Source organism: Rhinopithecus roxellana, chromosome 17, assembly GCF_007565055.1.
Source record: "Rhinopithecus roxellana isolate Shanxi Qingling chromosome 17, ASM756505v1, whole genome shotgun sequence".
NCBI classification, from domain to species: Eukaryota; Metazoa; Chordata; class Mammalia; order Primates; family Cercopithecidae; genus Rhinopithecus; species Rhinopithecus roxellana.
The window spans coordinates 28,142,710-28,165,363 of NC_044565.1; the positions used below are offsets into that span (position 1 = coordinate 28,142,710).

The 22,654-nt window shown below is 38.2% G+C and overlaps 1 protein-coding gene across 12 annotated transcripts in view; it reads left to right on the top strand.

Moving 5' to 3' along the window:
* IL1R1 (interleukin 1 receptor type 1) overlaps positions 1 to 21,698 on the top strand; it is a 75,532-nt gene extending 53,834 nt beyond the window's left edge. For 11 of the 12 annotated variants that reach the window (XM_010386223.2, XM_030921109.1, XM_030921112.1 and 8 more), the window contains 9 exons: positions 6,776 to 7,010; positions 7,117 to 7,306; positions 8,126 to 8,294; positions 10,311 to 10,376; positions 13,504 to 13,621; positions 14,383 to 14,534; positions 16,300 to 16,443; positions 17,183 to 17,350; positions 18,068 to 21,698. In XM_010386223.2, coding sequence (XP_010384525.2) covers positions 6,776 to 7,010; positions 7,117 to 7,306; positions 8,126 to 8,294; positions 10,311 to 10,376; positions 13,504 to 13,621; positions 14,383 to 14,534; positions 16,300 to 16,443; positions 17,183 to 17,350; positions 18,068 to 18,474 — 1,649 coding nt within the window. In that variant the 3' untranslated portion in view covers positions 18,475 to 21,698. Of the gene's footprint in view, positions 1 to 6,775; positions 7,011 to 7,116; positions 7,373 to 8,125; positions 8,295 to 10,310; positions 10,377 to 13,503; positions 13,622 to 14,382; positions 14,535 to 16,299; positions 16,444 to 17,182; positions 17,351 to 18,067 lie in introns of those variants that run through there. The other variant, XM_030921114.1, reaches the window with a different exon arrangement.
* The last annotated feature ends 956 nt before the right edge of the window (positions 21,699 to 22,654 follow it).

Below are 22,654 nucleotides of genomic sequence, written 5' to 3' on the forward strand. Positions count from 1 at the left end.
AAGGTCATGTGGCTAGTTTTGGAACAAAAGCTAAAATCTAGGTCTCCCATCTAGGTCCAGGCCTCTTTCCACTGGACTGTTGATTGAAAGTGTGATACAGGAAATTCTGACTTTCATTTGGAGGAGATATTATGTATAGTCTTTATGAACCCACAGCTGGAAATCATCAAGATACAGTTCTTTTTCTTTTTCTTTCCATTTCTTCATTTTCTCTAATCTGTTCTCTGTGTGCCAGGTGCTAGCTACTGGGGATACAGCAGGGAATAGTGCAGACAGAAATACCTGCCTGCATAGGGTTTATATTCTTGTAGAAGAGAGAGATAACAGATAAGTAGATATATATTGTGTCATATGATGGCAAGTATAGGGAGGAAAAAAGCAGGAAAAAAGAGTATAAGGTTTTGTCATTAGAGTGGGCAAAAGGTTAATTTTTTGAATGTGGCCAGAAAAAACCTCCCTGGGAAGTTGACTTTTGAGTTGACCTTAAGGAAGGGGAAAAGAGAGCTATTTGGATATCAGATTGGGGTGTGGAAATATTCCAGGCAGCATGTGCAAAGGCCCAGAAGCCAAGAGTATTTGGCGTGCTTTCAGAATAAAAATATCGGTGAGGCTGGAGCATAGTGAGAGATGAGGGAAGTCATAAGGGGCCAGGCTATCTGGGTAATGGCAAGATGGCGCAGGGTTGATTATATAGAATGTTGCACCCTTTTTTAGGGTCTTGGCTTGTAGTCTGGCTGAGATGCGAAAAGTGCAGGGTTCTTTGTTCAAAACCAGAGAGGTGATCTGACTTATGTTTTGATTTCTGTTTTGAGAATAGAACCGAGGGAGCCAAAGAGAGAAATAGAGAAGCCAGTTAACAGACAAGCCATGATGATGGCTTTATCTAGGCAAGAAATGTTGATGGCTTGTCAAAGTGTAGCAAGGAGAAGTGTGAAGCAGACAAATTTTGAAATATTTTGGGAACAGAATCAAGAGGGATTTGGAGTTGGGTCAGATATGAGGTGTGAGGGAAAGAGAAGAATCAAGAATTATCTTAGGAAATTTTGGCCTTAGCAAACACAAGGTGAAATTGCCATTGATGGGATGGGGAAGATCAGGTTTTCAGACTGGACGTGTTAAGTTTAGCTGTCCATTAGATGTTTAAATGGTGACTTTGAGTAGGCAGTCTACAGCCTGAGGGAAAGGTCTGGGTTGCATATTTAAAATTGGAAACCTCAGCAAGCGGCTGGTATAAGAACCATGAGACTGAATGGGATCATGGAGTGTAGTTAGGAAAGGTAAGAACTTTAAGGACTGAGCCAGAGATTGACTTAAATTCCTTGGTCCAGTAAGTTTTCTCCCTGTTGCTGAGGGGCTCCATGTGAGATGGAGCATACCTTCAACATTAAGGCTGTTTACAACTCTGCCTTAGCCTTCACTTCCTGCTTGTGTATGACCTCAGAGTCATGCAGAAATGGGAGTCTGGTGCCTTCTATGCAAATTCCGGGGCATGCACACAGCCCTGCATACATGGGCACCCTTCTAGGTTCCCCAGGAATGTGTCAGAGCTTTTCAAGGCCCTCTGGAGGTATGGCTCTGGTATTGCAGCTTTTGGCAGTTGTAAAAAGCAATTAACACTGAGTTTTTCCAGCAAACACCTTGGGGCTAGTGCTTTTCCTGTGGAGCTCTTGGTGAGGTCGATAACAACACCACCCTATGAATGTGACTTTGAGGACCTACTGGTCAAGTCAAAGAGTGGCAATGCTCTGGAAATGGGACTTTTTGAGGTGCTTCAAACCCTCTCTGTTCTTGCGAGCCTGCTGGTTTTCAAAGCCTTTGTGTCTGCAAAGCTCCCGCTATTCATGGCTGTTGTAGAGCTGGGAAGAGTAGGATGGAAGTCATTTAAGTTATAAAGCTACAAACCCTGCTGATCTGCGATTTGGCATGTTTCTGTTTGTTTCCTTAGTTTCTAATAAATGCTCTTCTGGTTATTGCAAGCCTTTGATTTTTGAAATTTTTTGCCAGTCTTTTTGTTGCCTTTATGGAGAAATGATTTATGAGACCCCCAACTCCACCATATTGGAAATCCTGCAAATTCAATTTCTTTGAATAGAAGATAGTATTAATAGATATAGGGCAATTCAGGCTATGTACTTCTTCTCGAGGGAGCTTTAGTAGTCTGGAAAATTTGCTCATTTCATTTATGTTATTAAATTTATTGGCATAACATTGTTTATAATATTCCCTCATGACCCTTTACAAATTATTTAAAAAAGAGATGTCATCTCTTTTTTTTCCTGATTAGTCTGGCTAAAGATTTATCAATTTTATTGTTTTTGTGAAAGAACTGGCTTTTGGTATCTTTGATTTTTCTTCATTGTTCTTCTGTTTTCTATTTCATTGATTTCCTCTCTGATCTATATTACTGTTTTCTTCTTACTTCTTCTGCTATATTAATTATGTTTTTTATTTTCTGTATCTTACCATATTTTGACATTCTGGAGGGTGTTTCATATCTAGGGAGAGACTGCCCCACCAAGGGCTAAGCAGTTCCTAGGTGTGTTGTGGACAGCTTACAGCTTGCCCTTCATGTGACACTGACTGACCCAAGACTGTACCCCACTCACCTCCTTATCCAACTCTCACACACCCAAACCAATATTACCCCAGCCTCAATCAACACAGGGGCAGGTACCAGAGAACTAGGGACAGCCTGTATGCCCAAAGCCTGCAAAAATGGTTCAAACGGCCCAATCTGAGGCTGTTTATGCTGCCCTGCCTTGCCTTTCCCATGGGAACCCCAGTAAAGACTCTGGCCTAGGCTTTCTTTTTGTTTCTGCTTCTGCCTCCTAACCCAATCTGGTGATTCTCTCTGTGGTTTTGCGTGGTATAGCATACCCCTTCTGTCCAAACCACTAAGTAATACAAATCTTTCAATGGCATTAGTCTCTGTTTTGTCACTCAGGCAGCTCTGTTAATGAAGACCCAGGCATAGAATCTCTGCTTGCTGCTTACTTTGGAATTACTTGGTTGTTTTTCTAGTTTCTTAAGGTAGAAGCTCAAGTCATCAATTTGAGATTTTTAAAAAATATATGGGATTTAATGCTAGCAATTTTCCTCTAAGTACTACTTTCATTGAATGCCACAAGTTTTGATATGTTATGTTTTCCTTATCATTCAGATAAAAATACTTTATATTCTTTTTGATTTCTTTGACTCATGAGTTATTTAGGAGTATGCTAGTTTTCAAATATATGGGGATTCCTTAGATATCTTTCTGTTATTGATTTCTAATCTAATTCCATTGTCACCAGAGAATAAGTTTTTTCTAATTTGAATCCTTTTAAATTTACTGAGTCTTGGGTTATGGGGAAGAATATGGAAAATTTGCTTAAGTTTTATGTGTGCACTTAAAAAAGAATGTAATGTTCTACTGTTGTTGGTTGGAATTTTCTGCAAATATCAATTATGTCAAATTGGTTGATAGTGTTGTTCAAATCTTCTGTGTTGTTACTGATTGTCTGTTTAATTTTACTGCTTGTTCTATCAGTCCTTGTGAGTGGGGTTTCTCTAGTTTCTTGCAGAACTAATTTCTCTAGTTCTTGCAGTTCTATCAGTTTTGGCTTCATGTATTTTGAAGCACTGTTAGCAGCTACATAAACAATTGGTATTATTGTGTTCCTGTTGATTAATGACTTCTTTACTTTTTAAAAATTTATTTATTTATTTATTTATTCATTTTTGAGACAAAGTCTTGCTGTGTCGCCCAGGCTGGAGTGCAGTGGCACGATCTCAGCTCACAGCAACCTCCATCTCCTGGGTTCAAGTGATTCTTGTGCCTCAGCCTCCCAAGCAGCTAGGATTACAGGTGCCCACCAGCACGTCTGGCTAATTTTTTTGTATTTTAGTAGAGACAGAGTTTCACCATGTTGGCCAGGCTGGTCTCAAACTCCTGACCCCAGATGATTCACCTGCCTCAGCCTCCCAAAGTGCTGGGATTACAGACGTAAGCCACCACGCCCGGCCGACTTCTTTATTTTTATGAAATGCCCCTTTTTTTCTTGTAATTTTTTTACTATAAAATCTACTTTGATAATAATAGTCACTCAAGCTTTAATTAATTTTTATTAAGGTATAGTTGACAAAATCGTATATATTTACAATGTACAATGTGATGTTTTGGTATATATATACATTGTGAAATGGTTAATCCTAGCTAATTAATCAAACTTTCTTTTCATGAGTGTTAGCATGGCAAATATTTTTCTTTTCTTTTTAATCTATTTTTACCTTTATTTATAAAATCTGTGTATGTAGGTGTATGTGTTCATGTTAGGCACCACATAGCTGGGCCTTTCTTTAGCCCATCTGATCATTTCTGCCTTTCAATGAGAGTGTTTAGACTATTTGAAATTTTAGTGTGATTATTCATATATTAGGGCTTAGTTCTGAGATCTTGCTATTTGTTTTTCCATTAGTCCCATCAATTCTGTTATTTTTTTCTCTTTTTTTGCTGCCTTTTAGATTAATTAGCATTTTTAGGATTCATTTTATTTCCCTTTTTGGCTTTTTAGTCATAACTGTTTGTTGTGTATGTGTTTTTTAATGACTGCTCTGGGGCTTAAATAGCCATCTCTAAGTTATCTCTGTCTGCCTTCAAGTGACACTATACAGTTTCACATATAGTATACAAAGTTAAGACAGTATATACCCATTTCTCCTTTCTTGAACTTTGCCCTATTCTTTCCATACGTGTTACTTCTTTATTTGTTGTAAACTTTATAGCATTTTCTTATTTTTTATTTAAACACTCAGTTTTCTTTAAAGAGATTTAAATAATAAGAAAGATGATCTTATAATTACCCATTTTTGTTGCTATTCCTTCTTTTGTGTAGATTCATTTTCATCTTAGAATATTGTCTTTTTTGAAGGATTTAACATATTTCTTGTAAAGCAGGTCTACTGGTGATGACATTTTACAGCTTTGGCAAATCTGAAAAAGTCCATATTTTTTCCTAAATTTTAAATATATTTTCACTGGATATGGAATTCTAGGTAGACTTTTTCTTTCAGTACTTTAACAATATTGTTTTACTCTCTTCTGGCTTGTATTGTTTTTTGAAAGAAGGCTGCATCATTTTTTGCCTTTGTCCTCTGCAATAATTGTGTCATTTCTCCCTGGCTACATAGAAGATTTTATCTTTGTCACTGGTTTTAAACAATTTGATTATTATGTGTTTGTAGTTCGCTTTATGTTTCTTTTGCTTGGGGTTCATTGTGATTTGGGAGCCTATGTATACATCAGTTTTGTCACATCTTGAAAAACTTCAAGTATGTTTTCTGTTTTCCACAGTGATTCATATTACATGTATTGAAGTTGTCCTAAGTCAAATAATTCCCTGCCCATTTTATTCTGTTATTTTCTTCTCTGTGCTTAACTCTGGATAATTTCTAATGCTGTGTCTTCAAGTTCACTCATCTTTTTTTTCCCTGCAGTATCAAATCTGCCTTTAATCCCATCCATTGTTTTTTGTAACTCAACATTATTGTTTTCATCTCTCAAAGTTTTTAAAAATCTCTTTCATGTCTTCACTAATCATGTTTGATCTTTCCTGTAGCATCTTGAATAATACAATAGTAGTAAACTATTTTAATTTTTAAATTTATTAAGCCTATTGTCTGTGTCATTTCTGGGTCAGTTTTGACTGATCGATTTTTTCCCTCCTTATCATTGGTGGTATGTTACTGCTTCTTTGCATGCCTAATGATTTTTTTGAATGTTAGACATTGTGGATTTTACCATGTTGGGTGCTGGATATTTTCATATTCCCCAAAATGTTCTTGAGCTTTGTTCTGCCACATGATTGTTACTTGGAAATGGATTAATCCTTTCGGGTCTTGCTTTTAAGCTTTATTAGGATCAGGAAAAAGTTTATTCTAGGCCTAATTTTCCCTAATGACTGAGTCAGAACCCTTCTGGGTACTGTGCCTAATGCCTTATCATTAATGAGGCTTTCCACTCTGGCTGTTGGGAACAGCAACTGTTTCCAGCATTGGGTGTGCTCCACGTGTTACTCCCTCCAGTTCTTTTGGCAATACTCCCTCTAGCCTTGGGTAATTTTCTTATATGCTTACGCTGACTGATAGACACTCAGCTGAAAGCTTGGGGGAGACTCTCAGTTATCATGAGACTCTTTCTCCCTGTCATCATGCAGCTCTAAGTACTTGGGGACTCTGCCCTGCAAACTTTTCTACCCAGGTTCTCAGCTCCATCTCTTCAACTCACTGGGCTTTGCCTGTGTTTCTTCTCGGCAATGTCATGGCCTGGCTGTGATTTTGGACAACAGTAGAGCTCACCTCCTTTCTTCCCCATCTTTCTGGGATTTCTGTCCTTTGTTTTCTGATGTTCAATGTCTTGAATACCATTGTTTCATATATTTTGTCCATTTTTTAGTTGTTCATGTGAGAAGGTAAATCCAGTTTCTATTACTCCATCTTGTACTGAAAGGCATGACTCTCCTCCTACATTATCCCCACTTTTTAGATGAGTGAAAAGTGGATGAAGGAGGTTAAATAACTTGCCAAGGGCACAGCACACAGGCAGTAAGTGACACAACTGGACTTGAATATGCTTCTCAGACTCCCAGGATAATGTCCTTATCACAAGGTTGTGAAGCTTTTATATGTAATGTGAATTGATATATTTAATAATCGGCGTATTTCTTCGTAGATATTAAATCAAGAGACACTGGCAGATTTTTTATATAAATTGCTTCCCCCCTTCTCCCTTTTAAAGATAAATGCAAGGAACGTGAAGAAAAAATAATTTTAGTGTCATCTGCAAATGAAATTGATGTTCGTCCCTGTCCTCTTAACCCAAATGAACACAAAGGCACTATAACTTGGTATAAAAATGACAGCGAGACACCTATATCTACAGAACAAGCCTCCAGGATTCATCAGCACAAAGAGAAACTTTGGTTTGTTCCTGCTAAGGTAGAAGATTCAGGACATTACTATTGTGTGGTAAGGTGAGAGAGGAATTAGTATGTTACAAACGTGTTCTAGTTTCCTGCAGTTGTTAAGGACAGAAATACTTTTAATAATGCTTAACTTACCTATTTTATTTTATTTTAGAAATTCATCTTACTGCCTCAGAATTAAAATAACTGCAAAATTTGTGGAGAATGAGCCTAACTTGTGTTATAATGCACAAGCCATATTTAAGCAGAGACTACCCGTTGCAGGAGATGGAGGACTTGTGTGCCCTTATATGGAGTTTTTTAAAGACGAAAATAATGAGTTACCTAAATTACAGTGGTATAAGGTAATTTTATTTTAAATATGACATTTCACTTTTCCAGAAAATAAAATAGTTCCCTGGACAGTAGAATGAATCTGCAAAGTACCTTTTTATTTTGCATATTGTTTTCTCTTTAATGGTGACACTTGATAGGGAACCTAAAAAGAATCGTAAGACTGCATTCACTTAATTTGAAGCTTAACTAGAAACTTACTTGCTATTGTTTTTATTTAATTTAATAAGATGTAATTGAGAAAAGTACTAGAAATAGATATTTAAAGAGAAGGCTGATTATAAGCTTAAGGTATTTAAGATATAAGTATTTATTATAAAATATACTATGTGTGTTTTATTAACGATATGGTCTTCAAATAACCTGCTAGTTTCCATAACTGTCTTAAAAGTGAATCGACTAGCTTTCCATGTAACACCCCATGTTGTGGTATCTTTAATTTGACTAGTCTGGTGGAACTCAAATGGGGAATCATCTCGTAGAGCATAAGACATACTAAATAAATAATATCAATGAAGAAATGAAGTGCAGTATTGTTAAGAAACTATATAGTGTTAACTTCTTTTCAAACATGTTTTTCCTGCAAAATAAATTGGCATTCACTTCTTGTACTATGAAGTCTCATAGACTTGAAAACTTAATGTCATAGGAATATGGTTAACTGTTTCCAAAACACCAATATTAAAACTTACTCTATGTAAGGAAGTTTTCCAGTCTCTTTCTAAAAATATAACATTTGCTAAGGTGAAAAAAATGGAGTTCCTTTGACTGGTAGATTGGGGAAAGTTATTGGTTATTGGTTTTCAATGCTTCTCTCTCCCTTTATCTAGGATTGCAAACCTCTGCTTCTTGACAATATACACTTTAGTGGAGTCAAAGATAGGCTCATCGTGATGAATGTGGCTGAAAAGCATAGAGGGAACTATACTTGTCATGCATCCTACACATACTTGGGCAAGCAATATCCTATTACTCGGGTAATAGAATTTATTACTCTAGGTGAGTCATAGCTCCAGCCTTAGAAGGTTTAGATCTGGGAAGGCCCAGAGACTATGATTGTAATATTACTTTCATTGTCCATGAAGAAACAAAATCCAAGACAACCTCAGTGATACCACAAAAGTCACATGGCTTTAGTTTTGGTTTTGTTTTTGTACTAAACACTATGTAATGTTTTTCATTCCTGCTTCAGATGTAGTTTTAATTAAATAGAGACATTATGAGCTGTGTTTTCCAACTGATCTAAGAGGGTTGTTCTTTGGCATGGCTAAAAATGGTTCTTACCGAAAGCTCTGGGGCTCCCTCTGGCTGGAATATGGGAATGTTCTGAGAGCTTGCACTTGGGGAATCTCAGTGAGTCTCAGTGTCTAGCAGTAAGCATGGGTGTGGACACTAACAAGCTTTGGAATAAGTCACATTTCCAGCATCTACCTCCTGTTCGTTCTGTATTAGGTGTTAACCTCTCTAAGCCTGTTTCCTCTTCTGTAACAAGATGATGCAATCTCCCAAGATTATTGGGAAGATGAGAGATATGGGGTCCACTAAACTCGTGTGCCTGGTGCAAAGAAATGCTTGGTGCAAAACAGCTATGCAATTAATAGGTGTACGGTGATTGTTCTTGTTCATTTTCTTGTGTCTTTCAATTCTGTGTTAACCATGTTTCATATTGAAAACTGTATCACAACAAAATGAAACAAAATGCACAAATTACCAGGGGATAGTCAGAATGCTCAAACTTTTTGTAAATAATGAGGTGTTGTAAGCTTTATGTAACATAAGAAGAGTTATTCCAACCAGAACTTTTTTGTAGGTTAGAGGGGTATCTATTAGTAGTTATGCTGGGACAACAGGTATAAATTGGGACTATCCCAAGCAATCTCAGAATGTGATCACCCTATAAATAGCTTCACTTTTCCAGTTATATAATTCTTTATTTTCCTAAAAATATTTTTATGAAATAAAAGTTAATTCCTTGCCATGGTCCTTGCCATTCACAAGCATCAGTGAATCCTAATTTTCAGTGGTCTTTGTATCAAACCACGTTCTTGAGTCTTTAGCAGCCTGTCATTGGGTAGGTCTGGTCTGTCTTTCCTGAAACACAGCAACCAAACCAGCAAGTAGAACCTGAGAAAGAACTGGGCACTGGGGAATACTTAAGCTAGGTTAAGTGTGTTTTAGATACTCTCTGTTCCCTTTTCTGATCCCATTTGTAGAAACAATATACTCTACTCAGGGTGGGGTAATATTTTGTTTTCTTCCCAAGGCCCACCCAAATGATGCTTAGTGCTTTTTGTTCACTCAAGGATTCAAAAATATTTATTAAGTATTTACTGTGTTTCAGGAACTGTTATAGGTACACGTTAGGGAACAAAAGAGAGAATATCCTACCTTCATGGTGTTCACTTTTTTTTTTTTTGACTGGGGGAATACCGAGTACTCAATTTTATAGTTTCTCATAGTTTCTTCATGGCCACAGGTCAACCCCTGAAGCCAACTTTTCATAAATAAGTCAGATTAATTTCTGGGGCCCCTTGATACTTCTTTTTGCCTGTTTTAATAAATTACAGCATTATTCCATAACCCTGTAGTTCTCACTACTGGGTCATTATCGCAGTCATTAAATGCAAGCGGGTCTAGTACTGATTAGCCCTGCTGGCCAATAACACCCAATTCAAGGAACTAACTTCCCACTACTCTTGCCTTTCCTGATGTGCTTTCACTTATGAGAGGCACTTGTCTGGGGACCCAGGGACCTGGTGATGTGTTTGTTTTTCAGTTGCACCCCACTCTATGGGTTCACAAGGTCTAGCTCTGCCCCAGGGTTCACAGGGTGCTGTGACCTCTGCCTCAGCTTTCTTCCTTCACTTTCTGCCTCCTGTCTCCTGGCATATGTGCTTTGAACACTTGATGGGGTATCTGGCCAGAAGTAATTGAGTATATTTTGCTAAGTGTTGTTGTCACTTGAGATTCTGATCTATAGGAGACTGACAAACCTTATGGATGTGTTTCTTTCAGAGGAAAACAAACCCACAAGGCCTGTGATTGTGAGCCCAGCGAATGAGACAATAGAAGTAGACTTGGGTAAGTGGGCTCCACTCAGGATATGTTGGAATCAGTTTTTTTTTTTTTTAAACGTGAGAGTAAGATAAATTGTATCTTTACTATATATAATCCAAGCCATTTACTGAATATATCTATAATTAGAGGGAAGGTGACACAAATTATATCTTAATTTTTTTCTATTTCTTGCCTGTATGGCAAACATCTTGCCATGTCTGATATCTCCAGCCCTACTTTTCTGTGGACACTTACTACCATGAAAACACCAACCAGACACCAAGGTCAAAAGGCCTAGGAACCAGCAATGCTGTTGACTGGTACAGAGTTAAAATATTTAATGACAAAATTAGGGTTTGCTGTAATAGTGAATCAATAGAGCAGATGTTACTTATCTCTGAATTAAACAAAAATTATATTTGACATCTTAGAGAACTTCTGAAGAATTAATTATTGTACGACAGGCATCAGCAGTGTTACAATTTCAGGACTGGATTTCTTATGAGCAGATCCAAGCTTTGAGTCAGAAGAGTAAGACTACAGGCCCCAAAGATGGTAGTCATTCTAGAAAAGTACTTTTCCAAGTTAGTGAACATTTTTTATTCAAGAATAAAGAAAGAACCCCACAAGCATCTAGTTCTGCACTGTTGAGTGTAGTAGTTACTAGCCACATAGGGTTATGGACGTGTAAAATTAAATTAAGTCAGTTGATTCATTTAGTTAAATTAAAAATTAGTTCGTCTGTCACATTAGCCATATCTCAAGGGCTTAACAGCCACATGTGACAAGTGACTACTGTAGAGACAAGCACGAATATAGAACATTTCCGTCATCACTGAAAGTTCTACTGGAAACCACTGATCCAGAGAGAAAAAGTGATTCTTTGTAGCAGAGGACCAAAATAGGCTGGCCTTGGAATTGCCTTCTGTAATAGTAACTGCATGACAGTAGTCAAGAACCATACAGAGGTTAGAAGGTACATGTTTGTGATCTGCGAATTCTGTACTTGGCCAGTTCTGTACTTGTTATTTATGGTGGAAGGTGGTAGAAAGACATTCTTAGATAGAAACAAAAATGTCAAAACTCAAAATTAAATATGGGCCAATAGGCTCTAGAATAATGTTTCTCAACCATCTTTTTTGTTTTAGATTGTTCCCCTTTAGAGTCTAAAAAGTCTTCCTCCACCTAATTCTCTTTCCTGTCTTCAAATTTCAATACCACAGTTATTTTTATATCTGCTGATATGCTGTGGCGCTTTGGAGTACCACAAACCATGTAATATCTAAGGTTTTCTTGCCTCTTCCCCAAGAACCAGGTTTTGCCCTGCTGGCCACAGCCCCTGTTGAAAGTGCCTGCCCCAGAAGTGTGTAATTGAGAGCTCTGATGCCTAGGCTGCATTGATCTCTCAATCTAAAAAAAAAAAGCTTCAAATTAGGAAATAATTATTTTAATGTATTGTATTGACAGTGGATCAGAAGCATATAGTACCCTGTCATAAGATTATCCTGAAGGGTGTTAAACAGGCAATAAGATCCCATACCATTACTCCTTAGATGACTTAGAAAAATAGGAATTGAGAGATACTTCCTTAACTTAATAAATAACATCAGTGCAAGCCAATAGTCACTAACATTCTTAATGGTGAAATACTGTAGACCTTCTCACTAAAGCCAAGAGCAAGACAAAGATGCCCATGTAACCACTATTACTGAACACAGTCTAGAAGTGCCTACTAATGCAATTGAAGGAAGAAAACAAGGAATGCTTACCACAAGGGAAAAAAGACATTTTTATTATTGTTTTCAGATCATACAAATCCCAAGAAAATTGCTGGGAAATACTAGAATTAATTCTATATAAATTAGTCAGATAACAAATTAACATTTAGAATTAATGTTCTAAAATATAAGACTTTTTTTTAGCAATAACCAGCTAGAAAGCATAATCGGAAAACAAATGCCATTTGCACCAGTAAATGTCTTAGAAGTGTCCATAAAATATCTTAGAAAAACTAAGAGAATTTATAAAAAATAAATAAGAAAATATAAGAGAATTTATAAGAGAGGAAAAAAACTAAAAAACCCCAAAACCCTGAATATTAATCTCAGGAAAACTGAAATTTAAAGCATGCATCCAGCTGGGTGTAGTGGCTCAGGCCTGTAATCCCAGCACTTTGGGAGGCCAGGGTGGACAGATCAGTTGAGGCCAGGTGTTTGAGACCAGCCTGGCCAAGATGTTGAAACACCGTCTCTACTAAAAATACAAAAATCAGCTGGGTGTGGGGGTGCACACCTGTAGTTCCAGCGGCTCAAGAGGCTGAGGCATGAGAGTTGCTTGAACTCAGGAGGAGGTTACAGTGAGCCGAGATTGCGCCGCTGCACTTCCAGCCTGGGTGACAGCGAGACTCTGTCTCATTTAAAAAAATGCAATTAAATAATCAATAGAGGGTTAACAGTTTTTAAAAGCAAGGTCGATGAGCACCAAGCTAACAAAAAGCATGTTGACTCACCGTGAATTCAAGAAATGTAGATGAAAACTTAAGTGACATTTTCTTCTCTCAAAAGGCAATGTCTAACCAAAAACACTTGTTATCTGGTGGTTTTGGGGAAAATCGTGCTCACATACTCTCCTGTAGAGAGTGTAGACTGATACAGCCTCACTAAAGAGAGGGGGTTAGCTTTTAAAATATGTTTCTTTAATTCAATCCTACTTCCAGATTTTAATACTTCAGGATGTGTACAAACAAGGATATTCATTAAAACATTAATCTTAATAATGAAAAATTAGGAAATTGTGTTCATCAGTAGGAAACAGTTAATCATAGTGTATACGTATTATAGAGTGCTAAGCAGCCATGACACAGTCCATTTTGGAAGACAAATCATGTGGGCCCAAATTCCCAATCCACAGTAATTTCAAAATAGTAGGCAATAAGACCCCATTTCAAAAATCGCACGTGTTCACAGAGAAGATAAGGAATGAGATACATAAGGTTACTAATGGTGTTTTTCTCTGGGTGGTGGGTTTAGGGTAATTTTTCTTTTTCTTTGTGCATTTCTATATTTAAAATTTTAATTCAATAGCCATTTATTAATCTAGCTAGATCAGAAAAGATCAATTAATGTTACGATTAAAAATACATTCTTTGCAGGATCCCAGATACAATTGATCTGTAATGTCACTGGCCAGTTGAGTGACACTGCCTACTGGAAGTGGAACGGGTCCTTCATTGACGAAGATGACCCAGTGCTAGGGGAGGACTATTACAGGTATGTATGCTCAGAGTCATTCACAGTTTGATATTAAATCCCACATGGTATTTTCTATAACCTTGTTGGTTTAGTTTAAAAGCAAGTGTTAGTTGTTCCTCACCCTTTGCTGCCCTTTTTATTTTGCTAAGTAGAATTTACAAGATCTTGTACATTTAAGATAAAAAAATACATGCCACTGTGGTGCAAATTACAGGCCACTAGAAGCCTTTCTCTTAAGTTATACATGTTGCAACATTTCAACGAAGCAATTATCTTTCATTATTCTTCATATTCCTCAAGTAGCTTAGAAGAGACTCATTAATGAGCTCAAGAATCAGGCAATCCACACTGCTCTCAAAAGCCTCTACTGGTTTCCTACTGCTCATTTATGGGACAAGGATCTCCTGGCTTCCTATGACTTCTCCTTCACATCACCTGCGAAGCACTTTGTCATCTGCCCCAATCTCCTCTGTTTAGTATATTGTATATTATTCTCTGTGCCCCATGGAGACCACAATGCATTTGTCTACATTTTTCTTCTTGGAAGTGGTAATTTTTTTGCTTTCTCTGCTCCTGAGCCTGTTACTGATAGTGGTCTTGGGGTTGTAAAATCTCAGATTAGTGTTGCCAGCAGTCTGAATGTTTTGACTGTGATTGCGCAGGGTGATTATTTCAGCTGCAGTTTTGTCACCAATAAGGAAATACACAGGGTATACATGTCTTATTTGTAACTGAGGCAATTTACTTACACAAGTTTATTTGCTCTCTCTCTTGAATAGTGTGGAAAATCCTGCAAACAAAAGAAGGAGTACCCTCATCACAGTGCTTAATATATCAGAAACTGAAAGTAGATTTTATGAACATCCATTTACCTGTTTAGCCAGGAATACACATGGTATGGATGCAGCATATATCCAGTTAATATATCCAGGTAAACAACAAGCTAATTGAAACACAATTTTGTTTTACCGTAGTAAGATTCCATGACCTTGGAGTTTGAAATGCCATTTCCTCTGCTTAGAACACTCTTCACTTCCGCATTATCTATGTAACTTCTATTTCTCTTTTACTCTCTCTTCTTGGAAGCTTTTCTGTCCTGCTGCCTGCCCTTAACCCAGCTCTCGGCCCAAAGAGAGGCGGTTAGGGCCTCTGTATCTACTTCTGTAGCACCATATGTCACAGGATCTATGGTACTTAGTTTTCTATACTTAACTGTAAATTCTGTGATGGTGGCAACCATTTATCTTAGTAATCATTCTATTTCCACAGCTAATGGCAAGTTAGGTCTGGTACATTGTAGGTACCTAATGAATATTTTGAAGTAAGTGACTACATTGATGGATACATAGAGTAAGATTAAATAAATATCCACTTTCAAAGAGGACATCAGAAGTCACTGGGTTTCATGAATTGGTATAATAAAACATAATATTGAAAGTATTTGTGAAACATTTTAAGGTAATTTGTGGTTTAATTAAAAATAGGATATTGTAATTGTGTGCATGGAAGAATATCTGAAAGACCCTAAAAATTAACTTCTGTCTCTGTTTAAATACTAGCAGCATACAAATAGAAATTACATTTAAAAGATAACATTTACAGTAGCATCAAAAATCATCAAATACTTAAGAATAAATCTAGCAGAAGCTGTTCAAGACCTCTGTAATACAAACTAAAAAATATTGAGATAAATTAGAGAAGAACTAAATGGAGGGATATACAATGTTCATAGATTGAAAGACTCAATATTATGAAGATGTCAGTTCTCCCCCACATGAATGTATGGATTCCAAACAATTTTAATCCAAATCTCAGCAGCATTTGTGCAAGTGAGAGTCGGTGTTTGTATGGGTGTGTTTTTGTGGACACCTGTAAAAGTCACAGGGAACTGTAAAGGACCAAGTATAGTCCTGGTGGTCTTAAATAGGAAAAATAAATCTGGAGGATTATTACTACAGGCATCATGATCTTGTATGAAGCGACAGTACTTAAGATTGTAAATGTGAACTATCATTTGGGCCAGCTGGTTATTTGTCTGGAAAATGGTATAACTTGATTTCTATTTTGTATCCAAATCATCTAAATTGGAAAAGTAAATAAAGCTTTTAGATTCCCTTTTCTGGATGCTTACATGGTTCCTGATATTTAGAAGGTACTTTCTTTTTCTTTCCTCTTTCTTCTTCTCTAGCTCCCTCCTCATCACCTACTCCATCTGCTCCCCGACTTCCTCTGTAATTACTGGATAACTAAGTAGAGAAGGAGGCCAGGAGAATGTGGAAATGTGAAACTTCCCTAAGCCTCTACCTTTTTCCCTTTCCACCAGTCTTTGGCTTTACCCAATGGACTCTCTGACCTCAGGGAACTTTTGTAGGCTTTTGAGTGATTTTAACTTTTCCCTGTTTTACTGTGGAATGCTGTATCCTGTGGTCTTTGGTATTTTTGTTCCGTGTTATTGTATATTATGCTATTTAGGTAGAAACTTCATAGAATGCACCTTAGTTTTATATAATCCATGCTAGATTGCTTTGTACATTAGTATCCATTACAAAGTGATAATAATGAATAAGTTAATACTGTCTGAATGCAGGCCAGTCCCAAATATGGTCTTTCTGAGATGAAGATCCTTAATTTGCTGTGCTCAAAGTTTTAATTCTTTTTGGTTCTAATATTTTTTTCTCCTCTTTTTTTTGCTATAGTCACTAAATTCCAGAAGCACATGATTGGTATATGTGTCACGTTGACAGTCATACTTATGTGTTCTATTTTCATCTATAAAATCTTCAAGATTGACATTGTGCTTTGGTACAGGGATTCCTGCTATGATTTTCTCCCAATAAAAGGTATAATTGTGCATTCCATGCAGTTTTTCTTGTTGGAGATAGGGGATAGTTAGGAGATGTAGAAGATGACTAAGAGGGTTTTTATTTAAGTTCTAAAATGAAAAGTGGCATACACAAGAATATTAGTTATTCTTACACAGAATTATAGTTTTATAACTCATTAGGCTGAATATCATTGTTTTCTAAGTTCCTGCCTCAACATTCATATTGGTAGAATAAACAGGTATTTAGAGCATCTGTTTATAAATTCAGTTATGCATAAGCCATTGGGAGGCCTTGCTCTGTGATGAGTAGGACAGACGTAGATCTTACCTTAATGAAAGAAATGAAATGACTAGATCTTTGTGCATCAGGGAGGTCCTCTCTCTTTTGTTTGTTTAAACTTTGCAAAAAAAAGGAATACCACAATGTCTAAAAAAAATGAATGGATAGAATTCAGGGCTGAGACCTTTGGGGAAGAAGATGAGAACAGTGAGACTTTAAGGATGGCTCTATACTAAGAGTATACGAGGCAGCCTCCCAATACAAGAGCAAATTTGCTGTAAAACACAAGAAATAGAAACCTTGTAAGAGATGAACACTTTTTAAAGGGATTATATTTTTGGTATTGCTGCTTCAGTCATGCCATTGTACAAAAAAAGATGAATAGTTCATTACGAAATGAATGTTTGTGATATTAACTTTATCAAATCTCTTATTTTTGCCTTGTGGTTCTAAATACATTATATTTTTCCTTTAGCTTCAGATGGAAAGACCTATGACGCATATATACTGTATCCAAAGACCATTGGGGAAGGGTCTACCTCTGACTGTGATATTTTTGTGTTTAAAGTCTTGCCTGAGGTCTTGGAAAAACAGTGTGGATATAAGCTGTTCATTTTTGGAAGGGATGACTACGCTGGGGAAGGTATGTGTGTCATGGAACAAAGTAAAGGCTTATTGTTATAAAACTACTTAGTAAAATGTGGATTCCATCTTTCCAGAAGATTGTGGCATAGGGGTATATATTTCACAATTTTAAGAACCTCTTCAGAAGTGTATGATGATTTTTACATTTATTAAATGCAAAGTATTTACTTCTTGCATATTTTGTCAGAGCAATAATTAAGTGATTTTCACTTTGTTTTGAAAAACTTAATGACTAGTTAAACCCAACAGTTGCTTTACAACTGATACAATAAAACAGGAGTGGTAGAGATCAAATGATTGAATAGTAAGTTTTTAAAATTCCAACAAAGTTTTCTGAGTTCTAAATGACATATTTGTCTTTTGAGGGCCAATTTTTGAATTTGTCTATAAAACGGGAGGTTTGCAGTGGCTCATGCCTGTTATCTCAGCACTCTGGGAGGCAAGGGTGAGAGGGTCGCTTGAGCTGAGGAGTTTGAGGCTGCAGTGATCCAAGATCATGACACTGCACTCCAGTGTGAGCAACAGAACAAGAGCCTGTCTCTTAAAATTAATTAATTAATTAATTTAAAAAATGGGAAACTCCTTTAATTTTAAGTAAGGCAAGAAAGAGGCGTTAGGAGCCATAGGGTTGGGAAAAGTCATGCGTGGCTTTGGTTCAGGAGAGAATGATGATAAATAGAAATTTACTTACTATATTTTGCTTCCTGTTTTTCAGACATTGTTGAGGTCATTAATGAAAACGTAAAGAAAAGCAGAAGACTGATTATCATTTTAGTCAGAGAAATATCAGGCTTCAGCTGGCTGGGTGGTTCATCTGAAGAGCAAATAGCCATGTATAATGCTCTTGTTCAGGATGGAATTAAAGTGGTCCTGCTTGAGCTGGAGAAAATCCAAGACTATGAGAAAATGCCAGAATCGATTAAATTCATTAAGCAGAAACATGGGGCTATCCGCTGGTCAGGGGACTTTACACAGGGGCCACAGTCTGCAAAGACAAGGTTCTGGAAGAATGTCAGGTACCACATGCCAGTCCAGCGACGGTCACCTTCATCTAAACACCAGTTACTGTCACCGGCCACTAAGGAAAAACTGCAAAGAGAGGCTCATGTGCCTCTCGGGTAGCATGGAGAAATTTCCAAGAGTTCTTTGGGTGCCTCCTATCTTATGGCGTTGCAGGCCAGGCTGTGCCTCATGCTGACTTGTAGAGTTCATGGAATGTAACTGTATCATCCTTTATCCCTGAGGTCACCTGGAATCAGATTGTTAAGGGAATAAGCCATGATGTCAATAGCAAGCCAGGGCACTTCGGAGTAGAGGGCTTGGGAAGATCTTTTAGAAAGACAATAGGCTGGGTGTGGTGGCTCACGCCTATAATCCCAGCACTTTGGGAGGCTGAAGTGGGTGGATCACCAAAGGTCAGGAGTTCGAGACTAGCCTGGCCAACATGGCAAAACCTCATCTCTACTAAAAATACAAAAATTAGCTGGGCATGGTGGTGCACGCCTGTATAATCCCAGCCACATGGGAGGCTAAGGCAGGGGCATTGCTTGAACCCGGGAGACGGAGGTTGCAGTGAGCTGAGTTCGGGCCACTGCTCTCTAGCCTGGCAACAGAGTGAGACTCCATCTCAAAAAAAAAAAAAAAAAAAAAGGCAATAAATGCCCTCTCTGAATGTTTGAACTGCCAAGAAAAGGCATGGAGACAGCAAACTAGAGGAAAGGGCATGCAGGAAATGGCCACCGTCTATAGATGGCTTTGTTAAGTCATCCACAGCCCAAGGGCGGGGCTGTGCCTTGTCTGGGGACCCCGTGGAGTCACTGGCCCTGGAGCGGCTCTCCTGAGAGGTGCTGCAGGCGAAGTGAGACTGGCACCTCACTGAGGAAGGGAGATGTATTCTTGGAGAACTTTCCATCTGCTTGCATTTTCCATACACATCTCCAGGCAGAAGTTAGTTTCCAAAGACCGAATTTTATTTTACATATGTTGAAAGCTCACTTCAGTGAACAAAGGGATTCTTCGGTATTCCAAGGTTTTGAAGTCATCTTAGCTTTCCGTAGGAGAGACAGAACTTAAAAAAGCAACAGTAGCAGGGAATTGATCCACTTCTTAGTGCTTTCCTCCCTGGCACGACCATCCTGTCCTTTGTTATTATTCTGCATTTTACATCTTCGGAGGGACAGCTCCCTAATGGCTTCGTCCCTCCGCAATGTCCCTTGCATAGCCCACACATGAACCGTCCTTCCTGTGATGCTGCTCTTCTGTCATCCCGCTCCTGCTCAAACACCTCCCGCGGGCTCCACCTGTTGGAGCTGAAGCCCATGCTCTCCCACCAGCACGTCACTCCCAGCCCGCCTCCCTGCCCGGTCCTCCAGCCTCCCCTTGCTGTCCTGCTGTCTGAATTCCCAGGTTGGCCTGGTGGCCATGGCACCTGCCCCCAGCACTCCTCTGTCTCTGCTCTTGCCTGTCCCCCTTCCTCCTCCTTTGCCTAAAAGGCTTTCTCTTATTTTCTCCAGCTGATCAGAATTTTACCGAAATTCAGAACATACTCCAATTCCACAGTCTCCAGGAGACTTTCCCTAAGAGGCGACTCCCTCTCCAGCCCTCTCTCTCTGGTCAGGCCCACGGCAGAGACAGCAGTGAGCACGTCAGGGAGGCTGGTCTCCCTCCAGCTGGAATCGCTGCTCTCTGAGGAAGAGGCTGTGGGTGGCTGTCTCTGTCCCTTACTGCCTTTCAGGAGCAATTTGCACATGTAACATAAATTTATATAGTGCTTTATGTTTAAAAACATTCCCCAATTATCTTATTTAATTTCTGCAATTATTTTAATTTTATATATAGAGAAAGTGACCTATTTTTTTAAAAAATCACACTCTAAGTTCTATTGAACCCAGGACTTGAGCCTCCATTTCTGGCTTCTAGTCTGGGTTTCTGAGTATTTGATTTCAGGTCAATAATGGTCCCCCCTCACTCCACACTGGCGCATTTGTGAGAAGAAATGACATTTTGCTAGAAAGCGACCGGGTCTGGGAATGCTTTTATTCAAGATACCAAATTCCAAACTTCTGAATGTTGGAATTTTCAAAAATTATGTTTAGATTTTATGAAAAACTCTTCTACTTTCATATATTCTTTCCCCAGAGGCAAACATTTCTTAAAATGTTTCATTTTCATTAAAAATGAAAGCATGTTTTTTTTTTTTTTTGTATAGAAAAAATATTTTTAAAAATGGGATGACAGGCCTCAGAATAACTGGAGAAACCCTGCAAAACCACAAAGCCAAATTTATATGCCACCAATTGCAGGACACAAGCACAGGTTTAAGAGTTGTATGAACATGGGCAGGACTTCTGGTTTTTATATTTCTCGTATTTAATATGGGTGAACACAAATTTTTCTTTGGAATAATAATATTCCTCCTAAACAAAAACATATTGAGTTGAAGTCTCTGACTCTTGCCTTTCCACTTGCTTTCTCCTGGGTCCACTTTGCCTGTTTTAAGGAACAGTGCTGTTCTGGAGCTGCTGTTCCAACAGACAGGGCCTAGCTTTCATTGGGCACACAGACTGCAGCCAGAAGCCCATGGATCAGGGATGTCACGTCCCGAAAAGCCTATTAGAAGTTTTACAAATTTAATTTTGTGGATTATTTTAGTCTGTCATCTAGAAAATGTGTGAGCACGCATAGTGCCAAGCAAGCAAGCCAATTCGGAAACTTAGGTTAGTGACAAAATTGGCCAGGGAGTGGGGGTGACGAGGACCAAGAATTACAAGTAGCATGGCAGCTGGAATGTAAGGAAGGACAAGAATCAGTGGATAAGCCTGGGTGGAGGAGGATCCGAACAGAAAAGTGCAGAGCCATTCCCCATCGTCCAAGGGTTGGATTCTGGAGGAAGAAGACACATTCCTAGCTCCCCGTGAACTTCCTTTGACTTATTGTCCCCCACTAAAACAAAACAAAAAACGTTTCATACCTTCCACTTTAATTAGATTTTCTTGCAGTTTTTAATGGCATTTTTAAAAAGATGCCCTAAGTGGTGAAGAAGAGTTTGCAAATGCAACAAAATATTTAATTACCGGTTGTTAAAACTGGTTTAGCACAATTTATATTTTCCCTCTCTTGCCTTTCTTATTTGCAATAAAAGAAAAGGTATTGAGCCATTTTTTAACTGACATTTTTGATAAATTATGTTTGTACTAGCTTATGATGGAGTTTAAAAAAATCTGTTTATATAATTTTGCAGCAGAAGCCAAATTTTTGTATGTTAAAACACCAAATTTGTGTACAGCATGCATCACGGATCAATAGACTGTACTTATTTTCCAATAAAAGTTTCGAACTTTGTACTGAGTGTTATCCTTGAGAATCTGTTCTTTGTCTGGTCCACAGCTTACCTGCGCATCTGCACATTCCCAGGCCTGAACAAGGTGAGGAGACCTGCTGCAGAGTTCTTCCTGTTGCGTGGAGGGGGTGGGGAGGCGCTGGAGGAGGGGAGGGGGGTAGAGGTCAGAGGCTATTGACCTAACAGTGAGCCCTAACTCCCTTCTTCTAGCTCAACTCTACTCCCTCTGCTCACCTGCTTCTAAAATGGATTAAAATGTGAGCCTTATCATTAACTGTTTATTGGCTTCTTACCAATTTACTATTAACTTACCACTTTACCTGTCCAAAAATGATGAAAGGGATATTTGTATAGACTTTTACATTTTACAAAGGGCTTTTATTTATTTTTTTCCTTTGACCCAGAAGGTGGGTAAAATTGGTGAACTTGCTGTCCAAAATGCATGCTCTAAAGCTTGTTAACTCTGATGGTCAGAGATGACACCCAGTCAGTGCCTCCTTACCTCACGGCAATGCTAAAGGGCAGGTGACTCTGTCAGTACCTGGGGAGAAGGGGCAGGTTGACTTAGAGTCTGAGTCCACTATGAATGAACACTGCCTCCACCATCTACCTGGGGTGAAACTTTAGGCAAAGTATTTGAGCCTCAATTTACTCATTACATAGGTATAATATCTAACTCATAGAATTAGGATTAAAAAGATTAAACATATTATGAAAAGTCTAGTGCTTAGCCTAAAGCTGGTTCTCAGAAAATGGTTGCTTTGTTAGTAGCAATTCTATGAATTGCTTATCTGAAGTCCTATTAGAATCTGCAAATGGAAGGGATAGAGAGGAGTTATAAATTAGAAACGACAATTGACAACTAGGGACAAAGTACACAATGTCAAATTGAAGTTGTATAACCACAGAGGCCAGGAGCCCTGTCCAGCCCACAGCCCCTCCACCAGCCCCCAGCCTGAAAGA